A 16,852-nucleotide genomic window follows, 5' to 3' on the forward strand; every position below is an offset into this window, starting at 1 on the left:
AGTATGATCCCAGATCAGCAAAGAAATGAGACAACACTGTATTCTCCTCTCTTATGTATGCATCTCGTACATTGAATGGATATTGAGAAATGTAGGCTAGAAGACAAATGACATGGTTTTAAATTGGTGGAGGAAACATCAATAAATTTCACTATGCGATTTATTGATAGTAAGATTAATCACATGGGAGAAAGAAAAAATTCTTTGAACAAATAACTGTTTACAATGTCTTATTTTAATTTAGCAATAATGTGGATAAAATATAACTGTCAAAATCAAGATCACTCATTGTTTTTAATCATTAGATGCTCCTTCGCGTTCATGTCAGGTCTCAGAATGATGATATAACATTTCGGGACAAAGATGCAGCCAAGTAAGCCGAGGCTGGAGGTCAGGATGGAGAAGATCTGCACAGCCACCATGTATTTTCCTTTGGTGCTCAGGTAGGCGGGGACAAAAGAAACCCAAACACTGCAGAAGAGCAGCATGCTGAAGGTGATCCACTTGGCTTCGTTGAAGCCCCCTGGTAGTTTTCGGGCTAGAAAAGCCACCAAGAAACAGATGGAAGCCAGAAAGCCCAAGTAGCCAAGGGCAGAATAGAACATGATGACTGAACCTTCATTGCACTGCAGTAGGATCTGCCCTTTTTGGGAATATAAATCAGAATCTGGGAATGGGGGAAAGATTCCCAGCCATATGAAACAGATGCCCACCTGAACACCAGAGCAGGAGAAGATGATGAAATTGGCCAAAGATTTCCCCAGCCATTTCCTTATTTTGCTTCCTGGCTTTGTGGCCAGAAATGCCATCACCACCATGATAGTCTTGGCCAGCAAGGATGACACAGCAACTGAGAAAACAACACTGAAGGCAGTTTGTCGAAGAAGACAGGTCACTTTCTTGGGTTGACCAATGAATAGAAGGGAAGTCAAGAAGGAAAGCAGGAGAAAGATCAGCAGAATGTAGGTGAGATCACGGTTGTTAGCTTTGACTATGGGAGTTTCTCGATATTTAATAAAAATTCCTAGAACTAAGGCAGTGGTAAGAGACAAAAAAAGGGCAAAGACAGCCAGGATGACACCTAGGTTTTCTCTGTAGGACAGGAAAGTTATAACTTTGGCAACACACTGATCCCGCTTCTCGTTGGAGAAATGGTCATCTGGACATTTTGCACATTGGGCTACATCTGGAAAACACAATTGCTTTTTAAATAGTGGTTCAATGACATTCAGCACATCATGACCAACCGACCAGAAACAGAATGTAGATAGAGCAATAAAGAGCAATAAAGATTCTGTCTGTCTCTCTCTCTTTCTCTCTCTCTCCCCCCCCCTCTCTCTCTCTTTAAAAAAATATTATTAAAATAATGAAATGCAAGGGAAAAATGCTTAATTACTAAGCATGAATAAAGTAGTTGATTATGTTTATGGAAAACATTCTTCCCTTTTGTTATTTCCCCAAGCTGTGAGTAGAATAAACACAATACATACAAACACAACTTCCACACATAATCTATTTGTTTCTCTCTGTGTGTGTTTTACTTTAAAGTGTAAAGATTCTTGCTGGTATCTGATATTAGTTTTGATTCATCTCAAAAGTTTCTAGTTAAAAATTATGTTCTAAAGCTTTAAATATATCCTGCTGTGCAATGTGTTCCACATATGAGAGCTATTCTTTTTAAAAGTTCCCCAATTCCCTGAATTCCATGACTCCTAAGGAATTCTGGGAGTTCATGTCCACATGACTTAATGTTGCCAAGAATCACTGCTGTACGCATTGTCAATTATATTATTGCTTTATATTCTGCAAATTGACCTCCCAATCTGACATCACTGACAAAATATCTATTTTTCCAATTCTCTCAAAAATTTGTTCAGGTTAGGGTTAGCATTTTTTTTTAAACTATACTTATAAAGAATATTTGTGATTTTGGTTCATTTTGTATAGGATTTTTTCTGAATAATTTGATGTATTTCATTCCAATGCTTTTGAGGTTTTTCTGCATAACCACTACAGATGATAAAATGTTCCTTCTTATCATGGCTTTTCCAACTTTAAATGTTCTATTATTTGTTTATTTTGCAATTCTTGGTGTATTTGTGGAACACTTGGAAAACATTTTGCAGCAATTTCCCCTTAAATTATAACTTGGTGTGAATTTTCTGTATTTTTCTTTTTGAAAGCTCTTCTCATTTTTGTATTGTGATCAACTGTTTGACATTTTGTATCCATTTTATCATAATAATGTTTATTTTTTTCCATCTCCATGTTGTATTTCAAAAAGAAACTTATATATGGTTCTTAATCATAAATCTTGTTTTCTATATGTGTTTCAAATGCTGTCATATTTCTTAAGGTCTCTCAATCTTTTTCAAAATTGCTTGTTATTGTTTCAGCAACTTGTGAAAACATTCACAATGGTGAATTTTACCTTCACTGAACAGTTCTTGCAGTGTTTTTAGTCTGTTTCCTGAGTCTAGATGTAGCATATTGGTATACGAGAACAAATCTTGCTAATACCAGAGCTGTGGTGGCACAGTGATTAGAATGCAGTATTGCAGTCTAACTCTGCCCACAGCCTGGAGTTCAATACTGACCAGCTCAAGGTTGAATCAGTCTTCCATCCTTTCGAGGTCAGTAAAATGAAGACCCAAATTTTTGAGGGGCAATATGCTAACTCCGTAAACTGCTTAGAGCATGCTGTAAAGCACTATGAAGCAATATATAAGTCTAAGTGCAATTCCTAATACTACTATATTATCCTTAGAATAAAAGACTAGTGCTGCTCTTTGTTCTTGAATTACCTACCTTCCTGCACAGAGATGGTTCCTTCCATACATGGAGAACAGTCATAGCAGCAAACTGGTTCTCCCTCTCTCATCAGCTTGGTATATCCTGGGAGGCAACTTTCCGTACACCTAGAAAACGGGGCCTTCTGAACAGAAAGAAAAATCAGAGAAATATATGAATGAGGGGATTACTTCTAAAAATGGAAGTGAGCACCAAAGTGGGTTCATGAATTCAAGAAGGTACTTTCAAGATCTTTTTCCAAATACAATGAAAATATTTTTGTTTTAGTGAAAGTTTTCCACTAGCAGTTTCATTTCAGCAGGCTATGATCTCAGAGTCCCCTTAATGTTCAGAAAAAGCTGCTGACTCTCCAGTTCAATCATCATTATCCTGAGATTTTTCTGCATTTGGGCTTCAGATCCTATCAGATTCAGCCAACTGGTCAATGTTACAAAACTATGGAAAGCCTAGTCCAACGCATGGAAAGCAAAGGCTTACTTCATCTTATCTTAGCAATTGCTAGAACACCATCTGTGGCAACATTTCCTCTGGCTTCTTACAATATGTATTTCTTAGATCTCAATTTACTATCAACTCACTCTCAAAGGAGACTCCAGTTCTAAAAAAAAACATTGAATGATTCAACAGAAGAAAATCTGTGTAACTCAGTGTTGAATTGTAAACTCCTTGATGCTCTCTGGTTTTGACTGCCTGTTTGCAGATATTTCATTATCTGAGTAGATAACATTATCAGTGCTATCATCAGGCATTGATGATGTTACTTAGTTGGGAAATTAATCAATGAAATTACCTGCAAACAAACAACCAAGCTCAGAGAACACCAAAGATTCCACTGAATAAAATGCCCTACCATAAGTCCCTCAAAGTCAAAGGCCAGTTCCCTGGTTTGTGATGCTCCTAAGTTTCCTTACATGCAACAAGCAGCTTTGAGCTAGCCAACAACATGTTTTCCATTCTACACCAGAACAATGCTGGTATTCCCATCAAAAGCAACAGATTTTTTTAAAGTATTTTATTAGTTTTCTTTCATTACAATTCATTTGTGCTTAAGGAACAACGTGTTGTCTGGCTTGGTTTTTGCCTAGTCATAAAGGTTAAATTATTACTCTCTTTCCCACTTTTCCAATCATTGATGAAATAAGTTCTGTATTTAAAATTATTCTGTATCTTCTTTTCCTTTGATTTTCAATGTGAGCCTGTCCATTTCTGCACAGTCCAATATTTTCTTAATTATCACTTCCTTCGATGGTGTTATATCATTTTTCCAGTGCTGTGCAAATACAATCCTTGCTGCAGTTAATACATTGTATTACCTCAAGCGATAATAAGTACCAGGGTTTTGATTACATATCCAACATTTGCTAGACATATTTTGAAACATTTTTGCTAATCTAACAGTAGTAATTTCACTCAAGAACCTTTTCAATCTCTCTGCTATTATTGAGGCAAAAAATTATAATCCACATTTAATAATAATATAATCCTTGCTGCAGTTAATCCATGTATTGTTAAATATACATTTTGTTTATCAAACTTTTCTGGCCTTATGCCTAGTAAAAAAGGTTCAGGTTTAAAATCTATATGCTTTGCTAACATTTTTTCTCACCAAGTATGTATTTTAGTCCATTTTTTTTTTCTTCTATACATGTCCCCCACAAGCGATAATATGTACCGGGATTTTGATTACATATCCAACATTTGCTAGACATATTTTGAAACATTTTTGCTAATCTAACAGTAGTAATTTCAATCAAGAACCTTTTCAATCTCTCTGCTATTATTGAGGCAAAAAAATATAATCCACATTTAATAATAATATTGGTCTATAATTTTTTTTATCTGTGACAAACCTGAATCTTCTCTTGATATTAAAGTAATACTTGTTTCCATCCATGTGTTTGGTAGTTTGGCCTCTAATAATATCTTGTTACATACAGTACTTCCTTCATTGGTAGACTTAATGTATCTTGTAGACATTTGTAAAGCCTCTGCAGGTAGCCCATCCGGTCCTGGGGTTTTATCGTTTTTCTGTTTTTTTATAGCTTCTATCACTTCCATCACTGTAATTTTTTCATTTAATATATTTTTTAGGTTTTCTGGTATTTTTGGTAAGTTTGCATTTTCCAAGTATTGTATCATTTTTTCTTGAGAAATTCCTTCTACATTATATAATTATTCATAAAATGCTTTGTTTTTTTAATTGCATCAGTTTGAAATTGGAAGTCACCCTTCTTATCTTATAGTTTATTATCAGTTTCTTCTCTCTTTCTTTTTTCAGTTTATATGCCAACCATTTTCCCAGCTTGTTTTTATATTCCAAAAAGTTTTGTTTTACCCTTTTTATTTATAGAGCTAATTCTTCTGACTCTATTAAATTTAATTTATGTTTCACTGTCTCCATTTTTCTTTTCACAATTTTCTTTTGTGGATGTATTTATAATTCTAATTCCAGTTTCTTCAATTCTTCTCTGTTTTTTGTTTTTGTTTTTTGTTCTTTCTTTCTCCATCTTCTTTACTTATATTTAGGTTTTATTCACCTAGTGGATCTTTCCTGTCTCTGTTCTTTTATCACCTACTCTCTTTCTTGATCTGTATTTTCTTTTTCTTCTTCTTCTTCTCTTTGCATGGGTGTCTCTTCTGTTACTAACTTTCTCTGTATTTCATCTTCCCCATCCCCTTGTGGTTCTTGTGTTTTCTCTTCAAGAAAATTTCTATATGTTTCATAGAAGATGGAGTCCAATCCATATCTTTTCACATCCCAATTTATTAATATTCCCTCCAGGACCAACCATCTGAAATTCACTCCTTTTGCATTTAATTTTATGATCAAAAATTGGTAGTATTTTTGAGAATATCTTATCCTCCCAGAGATCTGTTCAGAACCACAATTTCTTTTTTTTCTATACATCAGTGGCTCATCTCTTACTCTCTTCAATATTTCATCTCTCATTGTTTTTTTCACAAATCTAACGTGAACCTAGGGAGTCTATGTCTCCTTGTGTAGCTTGAGTTAATTCTATATACCTGATCCAATTCTCCTTTCATCTCATTTTTTTCCACTTCTAGTGCCTCAACAAACAAATTAGTAATCATTTCTGTTAGGACTTCCTCCTTATCTTCAGGTATGTTCTGTAGTCTTAAAAAGTGTGACGCGTTTTCCATTTCCAGTATTGTGATTGTATCTTCCAAGCTTTTATTTGCCTGTGCTAATCTTTGATTTTCTTCTTTTCTTTCCTCCATCTTTTTCTCAGTTTCTTCCATTTTCTAGATTTTTTGCTCATTCTTTGTAATCTTCGGTGAGAATTTTGTAATTGTGAGTTTATATTGAAGACCTGCTCATTTATCTTATCCAAATTCTTTCTTGTCTCCTTGTCTTCTTGTATCTTCTTTTTGTGAAATGATTGCTTCCTGAATTGATTGCAAAGTTGTTTTCATTTCCTTTCTTGTTGAATCATGGCTTCAATCAATCTCTGATATACTGGGCTGGGCTACCCATATGATGGTGCTGAAGCAGATTTTTAAAAAGTTTTAGCAAGGTTTGGGATACTCTGTTTTTTTATTCCCCCTCCAGTTACTCTATCATCAATCTTTTGTGCTCCCTGGAAAGTATCTTTATCTGAAAAAAAACCCCAGATCTCGTATTCAATACATCAGTACACAATTTAAATTTAAAATCATGTTATGTAATTCTTATAGTTCTTGTCTGACTTGCTACAAAAAAAACGAAAACTGTAGTCCAGTTTTGTCTGTCAGTATCAGGTTTGGAGGAGTAGTTATAAAGTCTATAATAGCCCCGTGTCCAGAGTCCAAAGTCCAAGAGTTGCCAATCAATTGATGTTTGTAATCCAAAATGGCCAGCCAATCTTAAACCAATCAGTAAGACTCACCAAGCCAGGAGTATCTCTGTCTCTAGATGTTTCTTGAAATCCCAGGTCTACCAACGTTTGTAATCCACAGTGAACAGTATAATTAGTAATAGTAATAGTAGTAAAGTTGGAAGGGACCTTGGAGGTCATCTAGTCCAACCCCCTGCTCAGGCAGGAAACCCTACACCATTTCGGACAAATGGCTGTCCAGTCTCTTCTTACAAACTTCCAGTGTTGGAGCATTTACTGCTTCTGGAGGCAAGCTGTTCCACTGATTAATTGTTCTCACTGTCAGGAAGTTTCTCCTTAGTTCTAGGTTGCTTCTCTCCTTGATTAGTTTCCATCCGTTGCTTCTTGTCCTGCCTTCAGGCGCTTTGGAAAATAGCTTGACTCCCTCTTTTTTGTGGCAGCCCCTGAGATATTGGAACACTGCTATCATGTCCCCCCTTGTCCTTCTCTTCATTAAACTAGACATACCCAATTCTCGCAACCGTTCCTTATATTTTTTAGCCTCCAGTCCCCTAATCATCTTTGTTGCTCTTCTCTGTACTCTTTCTAGAGTCTCAACATCTTTTTTACATCGTGGTGACTAAAACTGGATGCAGTATTCCAAGTGTGGCCTTACCAAGGCATTGAAGAGTGGTATTAATACTTCACGTGATCTTGATTCTATCCCTCTGTTAATGCAGCCTAGCACTGTGTTGGCCTTTTTGGCAGCTGCAGCACACTGCTGGCTCATATTTAAGTGATTGTCTACTAGGACTCCGAGGTCCCTCTCACAGTTACTACTATTGAGCAGGGTGCCACCTATGCTGTACTTGTGCATTTGGTTTTTCTTGCCTAAATGTAGAACCTTGCTTTTTTCACCATTGAATTTCATTTTGTTAGTTAGTGCCCAGTGTTCAAGTCTGTCCAGATCCTTCTGTATCTTAAGCCTGTCTTCTGGAGTGTTGGCTATTCCTGCCAGCTTGGTGTCGTCTGCAAATTTGATGAGTTCCCATCTATCCCTTCATCCAAATCGTTAATGAAGATGTTGAAGAGCACTGGGCCCAGAACAGAGCCCTGGGCACCCCACTACACACTTCCCTCCATATAGATGCAGTTCCATTGAGGACCACTCGCTGAGTACGGCCGGTCAGCCAGCTACGGATCCATCTGGTGGTGGTTCTGTCTACCCCACATTTTTCTATCTTGTCAAGTAGTAGGGTGTGATCTACTTTATCAAATGCCTTACTGAAGTCCAAGTAAATTATGTCCACAGCATTCCTCTGATCCACTAATTTTGTCACTTGGTCAAAGAATGCAATAAGATTTGTCTGGCATGATCTATTTTTGACAAACCCGTGTTCGCTTTTAGTAATGACTTCGTTTGCCTCTAGGTGTTCGTTGATTTGTTGTTTGATTATCTTTTCCAGGATCTTCCCAGGTATTGAGGTCAGGCTGATAGGTCTGTAATTTCCTGGATCCATTTTTTTTCCTTTTTTGAGGATGGGAACTACATCAGCTCTTTTCCAGCCCTCTGGTAGTTCCCCTGTGTTCCAGGATCTTTGAAAAATATAGTTCAGTGGCTCCGATATCACATCTGCCAGTTCCTTGAGAACTCTGGGGTGTAATCCATCTGGTCCTGGTGATTTGAACTCATCTAGGCTGGACAGGTGCTCACTTACCATTTTCTTGCCTATCTTAACTTGTGTTTCTATTTTGTTTTTTTATGGCACTATTTTTGATAGGTTGGTCTGTTTTTTCCCTTTGTGTAAAGACAGATGCAAAAAACGAGTTAAATAGTTCTGCTTTCTCCCTGTTGCTTGTCACCTTCTTGCCACTTTCACCCACTAATGGACCAATCATTTCCTTCACTTTTTTCTTGTTTTTTACATGTTTAAAGAAGCTTTTTTTGTTATTTTTGACTCTGGTCGCAAGCCTTAGTTTATTTTAAGCCTTGGCTTTCTTCACTTCATCTTTGGAGGCTCAGGCTATTTGCTGATATTCTGACTTAGTTGTGTTCCCCTCTTTCCACTTTCTATACTTGTCCTTTTTATCTTTCAATTTGTCAGAGAGTTCTTTATGCAGCCATGCTGGTTTCTTTTGAGAGCTGTTATTTTTCCTCTTTGTTGGTATTGTGCTAGACTGTGCTTTTATTAGCTCATTTTTCAAAATTTCCCAAGCTTCTTGAGTTGTTTTCCCCTTGAGGATTCTCATCCATGGAATCCTTCCCAAGCCTTCTCTAAGTTTATTGAAATTAGCTCTCTTGAAGTCCAAGACTCTAGTTTGACTGTGTTCTATTGGTTGTGCTTCTATAATGTTGAATTCTAATATTGCATGATCACTTCCTCCCAGGGTTCCTATGGCTTCAACACCGTCTATCATTTCATCTCTGTTAGTGAGAATTAGATCCAAAATGGCTAATCCCCTAGTTCCCTTCTCTACTTTTTTGGGAGACAAAGTTGTCTGCTAGGTTTGCCAGGAACCTGTTTGATCTTCCACTTGGTGTGGAGTTTGTCTCCCAGTTGATGTCAGGGTAGTTAAAGTCCCCCATTACTATTGTGATGTGCTTCCTACATACTTTAGTTAGCTGACTAGCAAAAAGTTCATCTATTTCCTCTGTTTGGTTGGGTGGTCTGTAGTATACACCTATGGCAATGTCATTTTCCCCCCCTTTTATATTGACCCAAATGCAAAGACAGTTTTTATCATTGTTGTGCTCTATTTCTGTGGAGATGTAGTTATTTCTTATATAGAGAACAACTCCACCTCCTCTTTTATTTGGTCTGTTTCTTTTAAATAATTTAAATCCTTTTAGCTGTGTGTTCCATGTGTGGGTTTCATTCCACCATGTTTCTGTAATGGCAACAATATCGTATCTGTCCTCATTAACCTGAATTTCTAGTTCACTCTGTTTGCTGTTCATACTCTGTGCATTGGTGTATAAACATTTGAGTCCTTTGTGAATGGCCCTGTGTTTCCTTCCTACATAACCTGTGTGGTGCCTGAGTTCCCCTATTGTCTTACCACCTATTTGGTTAGTGCACTTTATGTGGCACTCGCTATTAGAGGCTTCATTTTGCTTGATAGCAAGGTTGGTATTCTTGTCCATACACACATCTATGCTACATGCACTGATAGCCCTATAATTTTTAAATTGCCGGGGACAGGGTTGTTCCGTATCAATTAACTCCCTGTCCCCGCTGTTTAGTTTAAATGTCCCTCCAGAAAATCTGTGAATTTATAGCCGAGTAACTCAGTCCCTTTTTTTGATGGATGCAAACCATCTCTTTTGTACATCTTTTGATTGGACCAGCTACTGACATCGTGACTAATATATCCCAAGCCTTCCCCTTTACACCACTCCTTTAGCCACATATTGAATTGTGCTATGCGCTGGCCTTTTCCGTTTTGCTCCTTATACACTGGTAAAACCTCTGAGAAAGTAAGCCTACAGCCTATTCTGCTAAGTTCCTTCCCCAAGCTCTGGACATCGTTCTGCACAGAGAGTACATCTTTTTGGGACAGATCGTTACTGCCAAGATGTACAATAGCCTCCACATCACAGTCCTTGCTGCCATTCTTGATTATTTTAGAAATACGCTTCTTGTCCCTACTTTCAGTAGCACCTGGAAGACACCTGACCTCTTTCGAAGCCTCTGTGTCCTTTCCTAAATTTACATCCCTTATAACTGAATCACCTACCAGAAGGTAGCTTCTCTTTTTGGGTGCCTTTCTATTCTTGCATGACTGATGTGCAATACCTGATTCACACTTCTCCCTGTCAAAATCTAGTTCTTCATCTCGGACCACAATCCTCTGCTTATTTGAGTTATCTTCACAAATACCTTTACCTGTCTCCTTAATGTCCCTATTAAGGTCAGCAAGGGCACTGTAACTGTTGTGCAGGGACATAGCGAACGCTTGGTGTTTATGGTCTACAGCTCTCACCCTGCCAGAACCCACGGTTGTCCACACTGCCCTTCTCCTGCAGGATCTTTGTGGTAAAGGGGGCTGATAGCACGGACGATTACTAGAGTAGAGGGGCTGAACTGGACACCTAATTTCTGCCCGAAGAGCACGGATTACAGACCCTAGGTAAATGATCTGTCCTTGTAGGCTAGTGATTTGTTTACAGATAGGACAGTTTCCAAGTTTGAAAAGTGTGCTGTGAAAGACAGCTGCAAAGTAAGTGTTGCATTGAACTAAGCCAGACATTCTTAGATACAGGGGATCTCAGACACACTTGCCCTGAATGAACTGCTGCTGTTTGTGATTTTTAGTTATATAATTCTATAAATATAATGGAGATCCAATCAGGGCCTCGCTACTTTCCTGGTGGATTCTCCCAAAACTTACAGATCTAGCTGCAGCTGATGCAATATAGCACGTTCCAGCAGCCCGGCAGGAGTTGAAATGGGGTTTAAATAGAGTATAATACACTATAAATATATGAATACATAGGAACAGGTGAACAATAAAACCCACATAGAAGCAAACTTGGTTACCTGGTTAAAAGATGTTGGCCATATGATGGCACTCTCATCCACAGAGATCTTGATGACTGAAGAGACTTCTTTTTCAACATTCCCAATTATCACCCCAGCAGCAGATTTGTTGGGAAATATTGCCCAGTCCATGATATTAAAGTCAGCAGTGATAATTCCATACTCATCCAAATAAACATCATTTACAGAAAAATTGTAAATCTGGAAGTTTCTTAGAAATGGATGGAGCTGAAAAGACATGGAGAATCATCTTTGCAATGTATACATTCTCATTTGAGCACTAAGTCAAAACAGAGGTACTTTATCCTAGTGCTTCTGTCTTCAAATGTGGTAGGAAGAGTATATTTTTCACTTTAATTACATCTCTCCCTCTCTTTCTTTCCCACTCCCATTGTTTCTTCCAGGCTCTTTCCACTCTGTCTGTCTGTCTATGTCTGTCTGTCTCCCCCTCTCACACAGATACAGATCTTTTTAGTTTATTATTTTAGCCTGCTGTGCTAAAATTCGTAATCTCAGATTCCAAACATGTTGTGCAACAATGGTGGAAGCTCAATAGAGCATGATGGTTATTGTCATATCCTACTGCTTATTTATTCAACAATTGTGAAAAGAACCTTCCAGTTTCTTGAGACATCATATCCTAATGTCACAAGCATCCTGAATCAGCACACCAGGTTTAATCTAGAAGATTCAGCAACAAAATCTATCTGTTTGGTCAGAACAAATATTAGAAACAGGCAATTGTTACATTTAAGAATGGAAAGGGAACCATCAGCAACATTTTGAAGAAGCATTACCTGCCATGGCAGTACCATCTGGAGTGTCTGGTGGTCCCCAACAGGCATCCTCCTCTTACTCATTTGGGAGGAAAAGGCAGCACTGAGGACCCAGGCCACAACCTGGATTGTTGTGGAAATACTGGAGCCATCCTCAGACAGGATTCTTTCAACCAGATCCGGGGATGGGACTTCCCAAGTCTCTTTTTCAAGGCATCTGTTCCAAACTTTCTTAGACAACAAAGGGCTTGAATAAGAACACAGAAATGCTGCCTTTCCAAACTTTCCTGTAGCAGAATAATGTGAATTAAAATCATAATATTGTGTCCTTTTCTTTGCCTTAATTGAGAAGGATAATAAAAGATGGTTATGCTGGAGATTAACAAATTGGTAAAATAATCTCACATTTAAATCTGACAAAGCTGTAGCAATCCATACTTTTTCCTCAAACAGGATTTTTTTCTTTTCAATGTCTCGTAATAGCACTGCTAGTATTAATGTGACCTGAAAGTTCAAGTAACAAACAATACTTTTCACTTTAGTGTCGCTAAAATATTCAAGGATGTTCTTTTCCCTCGTTGCTCTACGATCCAAGGATAAGCTTTCTGAGAAGGCAACACAGACACCTTTCCTTACGGCTTCTGGCACAAAGGTTCTTCTGAACTTTTCTCCACTTTCATTGTCCGGAGCAACGAGGCCGATCCATGTCCATCGGAAATGCAGGAGCAACTTGACAATTGCCAAGTGAGGAGGTTCTTGTTTTGGACTCATCCGGTAGAAAAAAGGGAAATGATGTTTCTGCTCTGGAATGTGGCTGATGACCCCATAGTTGATCTAAGATGAAACACAAAAGATGGTTGATTGCTTGCTTTTAAGGACAGAAATAAGTTCTTATCTCTAAGGGATTTTTTTTCTGATGTTAACTCTATACTGACATATCAGCTGATCAATTATATTCACCAAGTTATACAACTGCACAGAACTTTTCATTAGATATGCTGTTTTATTTTCTTTTTTCCTTTCCCCAATAACAAATTGCTGTATTACAGTGTTTCTCTTTTTGCTGTACTCTTGTATTGTAAAGGCTTTAAAAAAATATATCATTTGATTTGCTTTGATCATAGATTGGGGAAAATGGAACATCATGTGAATGCAGTAGAAAAAATATGTCAGCTGGATATGTTTTCATTGTCTTTGCATGCAAGTAGGGAAAAACTCTCTTAAAGTAACATTTTCCTATGTAATTTTCATTACAATCCTTAGAGATGTTGTTTGGAATTGGTTGGATTAAGGGTAAAAAGATGTTTTTGTCTGCCAAGACATGAGACTGCAGTGACCAGAAGACACGGAAAAGAGGCAGAAGGGGGGGGGGAACAGGATGCAAATTCCATGCAAAATATGGTTGAGAGCACTTCAGATGAGCTATGGGTGAAGGTTCATTCAGCTGAACTCTGTGTAATCTATGTATCTTTAAAAAAAATCAAGATATGCAATGATGTAAGAATGAAGAAAGGTATTTGAATGCCTAATGAATAGTTCAGGTGTTCTTTAATCTGACTATTTTATTTATTATCTGACCCCTTTTGGATTATCAGTAGATTTTACAAAATGAAATTAGCTTCATTATTCATTCCTACTTGTGGAATTTTGTAGATGCCCAGCATAGTTGAAATGGAAGTAAAGAACTCTGAATCAGTCCCTTCAAGCACAGCCAAAAGATTATTTTGTCTTCCACAACTGTAGTTTGGGACATTCTCTTGCCCTGTAGACAGCAAGTCCATCATGACCTCATATGTTATCCTTGCGTTGAAAAAGTTCTCATAGATGCTGTAGCCCAGGGTGATGTTGGGTAGCAGCTTTGGATTCTGGTTGATCTCATGAATGGCAAAGAAGAAGGGCAGGACATGCCAGAAGCTCATACTCTGTATACTGCAAGATAAGAGACTGCAGTTGGTTTTCATCTTCAGTTCATAAAAACACATCATATTTCCTGAAGCTGTTCCTTTAAGGACATTTATAAGTAATCAGTTGGATTGCTGTCTTATAAGTCTAGTACACAAATTTGACAATCTAACAATCTGAAGTTAGTTATGGAATGCATCACCCTCTAATGTATCTCTAATGCTGTAGCCCAGGGTGACCTTTAGTAACAGCTTTGGATTCTGGTTGACCCCATGAAGGGGAAAGCAGGAGAAGTCAGACCAAAAGCTCACTCCCTATATTGTAAAGCAGGAAATATTCTCAGAAATTAATTCCTCAAAAAAATAATGTGAGATGTCTGTATCATTTTTTGGACCATGCCAGGTGATGGACTTCTTTGGATCTTGCTATTAAAAGCACAGTCCTATTGACCACAAATTGCCTTCAACTGTGTAGCTATAGACTAGATGAAACATGGTTCAATACCAATAACTGTGAGAATGGATCTTGGAATCTTAGTGAACAATCACTTAAATATGAGCCAGGAGTGTGCTGCAGTAGCCAAAAAAGCTAATATAATTCTTGGTTATATAAACACAGGCTTGACATCAAAATCATGTGAAGTATTAGTATTGCCTTATAAAATCTTAGTATGACCATATCTGGAATACTGCATCCAGTTTTGGTCACCACATTAGAAAAAAGATGTTGAAACTTTGGAAAAGTACAGAGAAGAGCAACTAAGATGATTAAAGGCCTGGAGATTAAAACATGAAGAACAGTTGCAGAAATTGGGTATGGCTAATGTAGCGAAAAGAAGAACTAGGAGTGACATGATAGCAGTATTCAAGTATTTGAGGGGCTGCCACAAAGAAGAGGAGGTCAACTTATTTTCCAAAGCACCAGAAGGCAAGACAAGACACAATGGATGGAAACTAATCAAAGAGAGAAGCAACCTGGCATTAAGGAGAAACTTTCTAACAGTGAGAACAATTAACCAGTGGAACAGCTTGCCTTCGAAAGTTGTTGGTGCTTCATCATTGGTGATTTTTAAGAAGTGACAGGACAGCCACTTGTCTGAAATGGTATAGGATCGCCTACTTTAGCAAGGGGTTGGACTAGAAAACCTCCAAGGCCTCTTCCAGTTATATTCTATTCTAATTCAAAGATTGAGGATAGATCATCCTCGATAAATTCTATCTGCATGGTTGTTCTAAAACAGTATTGATATGATGGTCCTTAATATTACCAATATCCTCCAAGGAATCTAGTGACTTTGATGTGCTTGATGAAAAAAAGGGAAGACCAATGTTCTAGTAGAGTTCTCTTCTAATAATAATAATCTGAGGGTTGGGGCAGATTATTCTGGAATAACACTGCATCTTGGAAAATCTCCAAATTTGTTCTTCTTTATTATTCCTTTTTTTTCTTCTGTTCAATTGTGTTCAATTCTTGGAGACTGCCTGGATGAGTTCCTGCAGTTTTCTTGGCAAAGTTTTTCCAGAGTGGTTTGCCAATGCCTCCTTCCTAAGGCTGAGAGAAAGTGACTGGCCCAAGGCCAACCAGTGGAACAAGAGTTCATGTTCTTCCAGTTTCTAGCCTGAAGCCTTAATCAATACTCGTTATTCATATAATAAGGAGATGGAATAACTCTCATCTCTCCAAGGCTGACTAGACTGCCTACTCCTTTTGATAACTTTTACATCTTTTTGTTTCTTTCAGAATGTTTTCCAACAATACCCTATCATGTTTCTGAATTTTGCATATCAGCTTGCAAAATTAAGAATAAAAATTCACCAGCCATGATAGAGCCTGCCCTTGCACAGATGCATTGCTAGCTATTGAATCCTTGATATTAAACTTAACATTCCTTTGTCATAAAATAAAATTTTAATTTTATTGTTATTATTGTCTTTTCAGACAGTACATTGTATAGAATATTCTATAATATTTCCATACTTTTTTGTAGTAGACAGTTAATGTCGTAGATGTCACTATTATTAAAGCATATAAAGTTTTAATGTTCATATCAGCTAGGTGAAATAGTAAGCATTTTATCTTGAACTAGTTCTGTAGTTCTATATTATTAATTTTAATTTTTAGTGACTTCCCTCACAGTCTGTATGGATTGATACTTCCATACGGGAAGACTGTAATTTTTAATTTTATTGTTAATTTATCCTGGTTCAGTGACTGAATTGAATATCTAAAATAAGGTTCCAAAAGTAGCCAGTACTGCGCTGAATTCACCTAATCAAATCAACAACAACTTTTTATGTCAAACTATAATAACAACAACCACTTACTAGAAATGGATTTTTCTTTGGAACAGCTGAAGTCACCTCTACTAAATTGAATGCCTTTTTAAATAGGATGGATGATGTTTTCATGGTCTTTAGATATCCTACATCCAAGGCCACCTGCCATGGATCCTGCTGTGGTCCTTGGCTTCTTTATTTTTTTATCTTATTAATTAAAACAAAAAGTAAGATGGAAAATAGCACTCATTCTGAAGAAAGCAAAATACCAGCCTCAACTCCTTTTACGGCACAAGTTGCCCATAAACCTTCTGATGAAAAAAAAGAGGACTATGGCCACTTGCCCAGGACAGATGTGTGTGTGTGTGTGTGTGTGTGTGTGTGTGAGAGAGAGAGAGAGAGAGAGAGAGAGAGAGAGAGAGAGAGAGAGAGAGAGGGAGAGAGAGAGAGAGAAAACATTAATCACTAGCATGAAGTTCACATCAGGAATTACCTTTGAAAACGGTTGTTTGGAGGCTTGAAGAAGCGGTATGGATTTATGAAACTGCTAGATGTAGAAATGATTCCGCTTATCAGGAAATCTCCTGGCTTGTAGTAATTAAATATGTTATCTCCCTCTTTTTGTACGTTCAATGGACATTTGGATATCAGCGTGCCACATGGAAAATGATACACCAGAAGAAGAAGCATCAGCAGTATTTCAGATATCATAATGGAGAACTTCTGTCATT

General features: G+C 37.5%; 1 protein-coding gene across 1 annotated transcript; it reads right to left on the reverse strand.

The window, feature by feature from the left end:
• Window positions 1-281: 281 nt before the first annotated feature.
• On the reverse strand, window positions 282-13,862 carry LOC120313428 (vomeronasal type-2 receptor 26-like). Its single transcript, XM_039355342.1, has 7 exons — window positions 13,581-13,862; window positions 12,349-12,777; window positions 12,087-12,230; window positions 11,168-11,395; window positions 5,836-6,075; window positions 2,809-2,935; window positions 282-1,186 (listed from the first exon to the last, which is right to left on the reverse strand). Exons 1-7 carry the CDS (start codon window positions 13,860-13,862, stop codon window positions 282-284), a joined length of 2,355 nt encoding a protein of 784 aa, XP_039211276.1.
• Between the last annotated feature and the right edge of the window lie 2,990 nt (window positions 13,863-16,852).

This window comes from Crotalus tigris, unplaced genomic scaffold (assembly GCF_016545835.1).
Source record: "Crotalus tigris isolate CLP2741 ecotype Arizona unplaced genomic scaffold, ASM1654583v1 scf7180000018682.9941245338:1185362, whole genome shotgun sequence".
NCBI classification, from domain to species: Eukaryota; Metazoa; Chordata; class Lepidosauria; order Squamata; family Viperidae; genus Crotalus; species Crotalus tigris.

What these genes read in the sequence shown, in the direction of transcription:
- LOC120313428 (XM_039355342.1), bottom strand. Translation starts at nt 13,862, where the DNA reads ATGAGCTTCTGGCATGTCCTGCCCTTCTTCTTTGCCATTCATGAGATC. An exon ending in GCATCTACAAAATTCCACAA is followed by an intron (nt 12,778 to 13,580) that starts GTAGGAATGAAT and finishes GTTTCATCTTAG; the next exon opens with ATCAACTATGGGGTCATCAG. An exon ending in CAGCTTTGTCAGATTTAAAT is followed by an intron (nt 12,231 to 12,348) that starts GTGAGATTATTT and finishes ATTCTGCTACAG; the next exon opens with GAAAGTTTGGAAAGGCAGCA.